The sequence below is a fragment of the Syzygium oleosum genome, unplaced genomic scaffold (genome assembly GCF_021117445.2).
Source record: "Syzygium oleosum isolate NSW1041296 unplaced genomic scaffold, Sole_v2.1 Sole_v2.14, whole genome shotgun sequence".
Classification (NCBI taxonomy): domain Eukaryota; kingdom Viridiplantae; phylum Streptophyta; class Magnoliopsida; order Myrtales; family Myrtaceae; genus Syzygium; species Syzygium oleosum.
In genome coordinates this window covers 1,565,662-1,573,658 of record NW_026607498.1, presented here as the reverse complement: position 1 = coordinate 1,573,658, position 7,997 = coordinate 1,565,662, and the positions used below count along the sequence as shown (strand labels likewise).

At 45.2% G+C, this 7,997-nt stretch overlaps 2 protein-coding genes across 2 annotated transcripts; both read left to right on the top strand.

Annotated features, from left to right (window-relative positions):
• The first annotated feature begins 21 nt into the window (after positions 1–21).
• On the top strand, positions 22–2,655 carry LOC130139930 (uncharacterized). The gene has a single exon (XM_056317928.1). The coding sequence runs from the start codon at positions 22–24 to the stop codon at positions 2,653–2,655; it is 2,634 nt and encodes an 877-aa protein (XP_056173903.1).
• Positions 2,656–3,935: 1,280 nt separating this feature from the next.
• Positions 3,936–6,182, top strand: LOC115689004 (uncharacterized). The gene is made up of 4 exons (XM_056318082.1): positions 3,936–4,135; positions 4,850–4,967; positions 4,999–5,071; positions 5,779–6,182. Exons 1-4 carry the CDS (start codon positions 4,108–4,110, stop codon positions 6,043–6,045), a joined length of 486 nt encoding a protein of 161 aa, XP_056174057.1. The 5' UTR covers positions 3,936–4,107; the 3' UTR covers positions 6,046–6,182.
• The last annotated feature ends 1,815 nt before the right edge of the window (positions 6,183–7,997 follow it).

Below are 7,997 nucleotides of genomic sequence, written 5' to 3'. Positions count from 1 at the left end.
GAAACTGCAATTTGTGAGGGAATGGATGCTGCTAAGTTGGGTGGTTCTGCACATGATTATCCATCTGAAAGTATGGATGTTGATCCTGTGGATACATCTGAGAGAGATGGACCACTGTCTTTTCAATTGCAAAACAAAGAGAAGGTTGAGGATTCCTTGAAGGGGAAAGCAGAAGTCAATGAAATTGTACAAGGCGATGGGGACGTTGCGCTTCCAATTGAGAAGGGGCCTGAAAGTATATCAGAAAGCAAGGACCCCTTTCAGGTTGCTGCAGTTGCTTTGGAAGATGTATTAGAGGAAAATACCTCTTTATCCTTGCCAACGGAAGATGAAAAGGTTGAAATCTCATCGGAGAGAAAAGAGGAACCGCATGATACTGAATTTGGTGATGGAATGGATGCTTCTCCGGCTGGTGGGGCTGGGCTTGGAATGGTGCCAAGTGTCGATGAACCTCAGTCTGCTAGTATCGTACCTGAAGAGGTTTCCACTATTGATCAGTCCTCTCTCCTAGTGAAGAATGAAGAGAAAGACGAGGACCCTGCTGAGGTGAGACTGGATACTGAAGTAGGTGATGGAAAGGATGCTTCTCCGATGGGTAGGGGTGTACCTGAAGAGGTGCCCAGTGTGGATGAATCTCGGTCTGCTAGTATTGAACCTGAAGATGTTTCCACAATTGATCAAGAGAAAGTTGAGGACCCTGCTGCGGTGAGACTAGATACTGAAGTTGGTGATGGGAATGATGCTTCTCCGGTTGGTGGCACTGTGCTTGAAGAGGTGCCAAGTGTGGATGAATCTCAGTCTGCTAGTATTGAACCTGGAGATGTTTCCACAATTGATCAGTCCTCTCTCCTAGAAAAGAATGAAGAGAAAGTTGAGGACCCTGCCGAGGTGAGACTAGATACTGAAGTTGGTGATGGGAATGATGCTTGTCTGGTTGGTGGGGCTGTGCTTGAAGAGATGCCAAGAGTGGATGGATCTCAGTCTGCTAGTATTGAACCTGAAGATGTTTCCACAATTGATCAGTTATCTCTCCTAGGGAAGAACGAAGAGAAAGTTGAGGACCCTGACGAGGTGAGACTAGGTACTGAAGTGGGTGATGGGAAGCATGCTTCTCCAGTTGGTGGGGCTGTGCTTGAAGAGGTGCCCAGTGTGGATGAATCTCAGTCCGCTAGTATTGAACCTGAAGATGTTTCCACAATTGATCAGTCGTCTCTCCTAGGGAAGAATGAAGAGAAAGTTGAGGACCCTGCTGAGGTGAGACTAGATACTGAAGTGGGTGATGGGAAGGATGCTTCTCCAGTTGGGGCTGTGCTTGAAGAGGTGCCCAGTGTGGATGAATCTCAGTCTGCTAGTCTTGTACCTGAAGATGTTTCCACAATTGTTCAGTCTTCTCTCCTTGGGAAGAATGAAGAGAATGTTGAGGACCCCTCTGAGGTGAGAATGGAAATGTGTGGAACTAATGATGCGAGGGATTCTTCTCAGCTTACTGAGGTGCTGGAAAATGTACAGACTGGAGGTCAGTCACAGGTTACTGCATCATCGCCGGAACCCGAAAATGCATCTTTCCAGGTAGACGGCGAAGAGAAGGTCGAGGATTTGTCTTTGGAGAGGATGGAAGTTGATGAAGATAAACTTGGTGATAGCATTGATGCCGGTGGGGAGCCCTCTGAGGTGAGAATGGAAATGTGTGGAACTGATGATGCGAGGGATTCTTCTCAGCTTACGGAGGTGCTGGAAAATGTACAGACTGGAGGTCAGTCACAGGTTGCTGCATCGTTGCTGGAACCCAAAAATGCATCTTTCCAGGTAGACGGCCAAGAGAAGGTTGAGGATTTGTCTTTGGAGAAGATGGAAGTTGATGAAGATAAACTTGGTGATGGCATTGATGCCGGTGCGGAGCCCTCTGAGGTGAGAATGGAAATGTGTGGAACTGATTATGTGAGGGATTCTTCTCAGCTTACTGAGGTGCTGGAAAATGTACAGACTGGAGGTCAGTCACAGGTTGCTGCATCGTCGCCAGAATCCGAAAATGCATCTTTCCAGGTAGACGGCGAAGGGAAGGTCGAGGATTTGTCTTTGGAGAAGATGGAAGTTGATGAAGATAAACTTGGTGATGGAATTGATGCTGGTGGGACTGCTCCTGAAAGTGCATCAGAAAGGTTGGGTCATTTTCAGGATGTTGGAACTTTGACTGAAGACTCATCAGAAATGAACCCACCTCCATCTTCTGCCGATGCAAACGATGAGTCGGCTGCTGATGGAAATGTGCCTGTGCCTGAAGACTTGTCAAACCCACCTCCATCTTCTGCCGATGCAAACAATGAGTCAGTTGCTGATGGAGCTGTGCCTGTGCTTGAAGACTCGTCAGAAAGGAACCCACCTCCATCTTCTGGCGATGCAAATGACAAGTTGTTTGCTGATGGAACTGTGGCTGTGCCTGGAGGCTCATCAGATAAGAACCCACCTCCATCTTCTGCCGATGCAATTGACGAGTGTCTTGCTGATGGAACTGTGGCTGTGCCTGGAGGCTCATCAGATAAGAACCCACCTCCATCTTCTTCCGGTGCAAACGATGAGCCGGTAGAGGAGGAAGTTACCGAGGAAAATCCACTTTCTGATAACACAGGAGTAAGGAGTGAACTGGAGTCGCAGTGATTTCTACGGAGAGAGTCCTCGTAATTTATTGTGTTAACTACAACCGATATATCGAACACTAGCCCATACAATGTGCCTTTAGTAGCCTAGAAAATCATATTGCTCTTGTAGCAACCCGTATTGCAGTCAATGTATATTGGATAATAGGGACACATCTTTGTATGTAAATTGCAGAGGCTAGTTAGTGCCTTAACCTTATGATGCAGGGCTTATCATCCGTCAAAAAGTTTTGCGTTGGTTGGCCTCTCCTATATCACCCGAATGATTGTTCTTTTTTACCTATTTAAATGGATTTTTATAGCCAAAAAACTTTCATTTAAGCAACTTTAGAAATTGGACTGCTCGAGTTAGAAGAGTCCTCGCTATCATATTGTTCAGGCGGCTGAGTAGAAACAAATTAGTAGTGTGGTGGCAAATATCTCAGGTCTTTTCATTCTTGTTGGTATTTTGTCCATTTCCGTACTTACTTTCTTTTAGTGCTTATGCATCTTTCCAGGCATAGTCTATTTTGCAAGTACCAGGAGAAATAATATGTAAAAATTCGTAACGAAAACCCGACCTCCTGACCAATCCACACGGATGTCTTCTTCGTTGGCATGGCGCTCACCTCCCGCACGTCGTCCATGTTGTTTGCTCTTGTGCTACCCGAAGTCCTAGTTCACAACCCAGCCCGAGCGCCCGAGCTCTCTCACTGACTGGGGGATTCGTTCCATGGAGGATGTTGCCCATGCTTTAGAGATAACAATTTAAGGAGAGTAATTACCACGAATTGGAAGTTGGGTACAGACCGCTAAATTTGTATCGTATGTTAATGGGCCGAACGGGTTAAATGGGTCAATTCGCGTTCGACCATTTTCGACCCGACCCGACCCGACCCACCCGTTTGACACGGGCCTCCCGCGATGTACCCAATCAAATCCAAACATCCGGCCGAAGATTTCCGAGTCTTGGCTTTCAAAGTCCTCGCGTGGGTCATAGACCTAGAGGGAGACGTGAAGGAACGCCACACCTCAAGGGGAATACATATGCCTGTCACATTGGGCCCCGAGCTTAGGTAAAAACATCCCCCGGCATCCCCTGAAGCAGACCCGACTCGGATAGGGAAGGGACGGACCAAGATCGAGAGAAATCCTACGAACCCTCGATCCCTCACCGCACACGTGGCTTCGCCTAACATCGCAAACCACAAGATAAGTGGGGGCCCACCCGCCGTCTCCGGGTGTCGACCGATGTGGGCGCCGGGAGATCCTCCTCCTCAGGATATTCTGGGGACGCGATCCCCGTGCGACGAGCCCATCGGGAGACCCGTTGCGACCGGGACCCCTCCACCAATCGGAGCGGTCCACGTCGGCGCGTAGGCGACCAGCTTTCCATTTACGGAGCGAGCGAGCGAGCGAGAGAGAGATTCGACTTCGAGCTTCGTACCTCGACGGCGACGACGACGCCGACGCCATGGGACAGATCTTCGACAAATTCCAAGGTAACCTGCCCGTTTTGGGCCATTTCTCTCTCTCCCGTCCATCTCTCGGCGTCGTCTCCGAGCGACCTGCTGTCTTTTCCGGCTCCGTGGCGATTCTCTCTCTCTCTTTGCGTCGAATCGATGCGGGTCGTGCGACTACACACGCGAGAATCGTCCAGAGCTTCTTTCCAGATAAACAGATCCCGCTCGATGGGTCGCGAACAAAGAATCGGGTCGTCCCCTTTTAACGGGATGAGAGCCTGTTTCCCCACTACCTAGAGTTTTACTGTTCTACGTACACGCTGCCGATGACTCTCCTCGGGTCCTTTGGGCTCGTAAGAGTTTCGGTTCGTGTCTCGCGGTGACGGAATTCGTGCCTGGGTAGACTAGACAGCTGTTGGGTTTTTTTTTTTTTTTTTGTGTCTGGCAGCAGCCCCGGTTGCTGCTGTTGATGCGGGACATCCTGGTGTTGGTCTTTGTATGATAATGTTGGTTAAGTCCTAAGGGAATTTTTCCGTTTTCTATCGCCAAGAAAGTGATTCGTTGCTGTTGGGGGATCTGAATACGTCCTTGGTATTGCTCTGTCGTATCGGAAGTATGCTTAAAGACTGCATTTTTGGTGCATCTTAGACAATATTTTCCTGTTTCGCTCCGATTTCGCGGTATAGCACCCGAGACAGAGCACTTGTTAGTGTACTTTTCAGATGCAGTTGACAGTTTCGAGGTATTGTTCAGGCAAGGAGTGGAGGCGGAAGCAAATCAGGAAAATTACCGATAAGGTTTTCGAGCGTGTGACGAACAATGTCGAGAGAGCTAACCTGACGTTTGAAGATCTTTATACTTTATTTACCCGGCAAGTAGGTTAACTGTTTTCTCTATTGTAGTGATATAAATAAGCATCTGCCTGGTCCACATTTTGATCCGCCCTCGAAAGACCAAGTTCGGATAATGATACAGGTATTTCTCTTGGGTCCTTAATGGTACGCGTAAAGTGCATTACGCTATGTAATGGAGTTTATTCCTCTGCATGCTGTTTTTCTTTTTCTTTGCAATGCAAGCCCTCCATCCACGGTGGTTGCCACTGGGGATATTGGACCTTAGAGTATGGAATTCTTTGAAGAAGTGTCGTACTGCCACTTCATATGTCTATTAGGTACTAGTTGGTGTGGTCCGTGAAGTTTTGACTTGCCATTCATATACTGACTCTGAACCTCCTAGAAAAAGGTGTGTCAGGCTGTGCAAATGACTATAGTAAGCAGTGGTCCTGAAAGATATGGCCTCCAATCACATTGATGGCTGATTTATAAATCATATAAATTGATGTTTACATGGAAGATATGGATGATCACATTGCATAAGCTATAGAGCTTGTTGCTTTTCAATGATTATAGGACATTAGCAATTGTTAGTTGAACTCAAGATGTCTGATACTACTCCTTAGTTGAACTCAAGAGTTCTGAAGAACTCAAACTAGATTGTATTTCTCTCCAAAGATGTCTCAAATGTGTTTTATTTAGAATTGTTGAAAGGATGCTCAGTGATACATTGGTTCGGGAGGAGAAGAGAAGATTGTGGAATGATATGTGTACAAATTAACTGATGCATACGTCTGACGGTGATTGTGCTTGAAATTTATGAAAGCATATATGTTGCCTCGTGCACAGGAATCCGATCTCAACCTGGATGGAGAAATCAATCATGAAGAATTTGTGGGGTTCATCCAGCGGCTAACATCTGACACACTTATAGTCGTCAGTCAGGGACTGATTGTCACATTGGTTGTGGCACCTACTATTGCTATGGCAACAAAGAGAACTACTGAGGGTGTCCCAGGAGTTGGTAAACTGGTGCAAAAGTTACCAAATTCAGTTTATGCATCGCTTGTGACTATGGCAGTTGTGATGTTCCAGAAGTCAATGCAGGAGGTTTAACATCCACAATAGTTTAATATGTTGGTATTGGATATCTACATCTACAATATACTGCATGATATTGTAGTTATGTGCAGTCACTTGCGAAACAAATGTTATACTTAACTGCTAAAGTTATGATATTTATTTTGCCTCGATTGATTATCTGTGAAAAGATTCGAATGGTTGATGGGTCCTGTCGCCGATAATGGCAGTAGGATATGGTCACGTGCTGCACAGACTCAGCAGGTAACTGTGCTTTGCTGAGCTGTGGGAGCCTAATCAAAGCCAACATCGTATAGATGACTTGTCGCATATGATGATTGTGGAGGAATTGCAAGAAGTACAGATGGGTGGAGTTGGGTCTGTTTTATTTTTCTTTATTTTCTCTAGTCTTGGAGAAGAACATTTAAAGATAAGCTTCAGACATGATAGTCATATTAAAATTAGAGAATTTCTTTTTATTGTTGAGGGTTGCTTCCCAACATCTTATCATATTCGCTTTCTCATAAATAAGAAGTGAAAAATGGGATATGCTGAGAATACTTTCAGTGTTTTGGTTCAGTCTTTCTTCCTCTGCTTTTGCATAATTATGTTGGTCTCTTTACATCCGTTCGCAGTGTGCCGCAGGATTCAAGGGCTCATTAGATTTGAAAGAGAAAACCAGTTACTCAGTTCTTTTAAGAAGAGAACTGCAGAAAGCTTCTGAACAAAACCCTAGTTACACTGATTCAAGGGTTCATTAGAATAATTAGTGTTTTGTTCAAATTTGTTGATTGAGAAGTGCAGTCTCTTGGATAAAGCGAAGCTGAACTGATTCCGAATTGTTGTGTGTGGATATTCTTGGAATAATTTAGATGCACTAGTTCTTGAGAGCTACCACAATTAAGCATTTGAAATTCTTCCATGAATCCCATCTGCAAAAGACGTGCATCGTCGCAGGTTCAGCTGTCGGAAGCCTTCTGCGGATGAACCACAAATTCCCTGATCTTCCTGAGGAGCATGCATGGTATGCTGTTAATTACAGGAGAGATTGAATAAATACATCTTATCTGGACAGCAATACATCATGTATAGTTAGGGTTTGTTTGTTTGGTGCAAAAATAAATAATTTAGAAAATATTTTCTGTAAAATGATAGCTTGTATCCCTTGAAATAGTTAGTCGACGAAAAATATTTTCATTATTGATAAAAAATTATGTCTAAACATTTCTGTGGACAAATAAAATATTTTCCATTCGTTCGTTCTTATAAGCGACACATGTTATCATTTTTTAAGAAAAATATTTTTCAAAGTACTCATTTTTTCTCTAAACAGGCACATTCAAAAATAAATCTAAAAAAATTCTGGAAAAATTGAAGAAGGGATTATTAACGAGGACGGAAGTAGTTTATGTAAGAGAAACAAAGATAAGTGGGACCCATCTGCTCTGTCCAGATCTTCTTAGGACAGTTCCAGGTACTTAGGAGTCCACTGAAACTCACTGCGATCGGGACCGGGACCGGTCCACCAATAGGAGTAGTCCACGTAGGCACGTGCCGCCCAATGGGTGGCGAGGCCAGCTTGTTCCCTCCGCTTACGACTCTTTATATTGACTTCCCGCTTTCTTTCTTTTGAACCAGAAAACAAATTATCAGATTGAGAGAGAGAGAGAGAGGGAGAGTCAACTTCATGTTTCGCATCTCGTTCGATGACGCCATGGGACAGATCTTTGGCAAACTTCGAGGTACCGACCCGCCATTTCGCTCTCTCTGTCTCCGATTCGTCATTTCCAAGTAATCGACCGTGTTTAGCATGTCGATCAGGGCATCTGTGAGACTGTTTTTTTTGCTCCAAGGGAGATTCGTTTTGATGTCGAATAGATATGAGTCTGACCCTGACTGTGTTCTGCTGCTGTCGTTGCGTTTTGATGTCGCGAGTCGTGGTACGGACCGGGAAAGTAATGGTTCACTAACCTCCTGTCTTTGCCCCG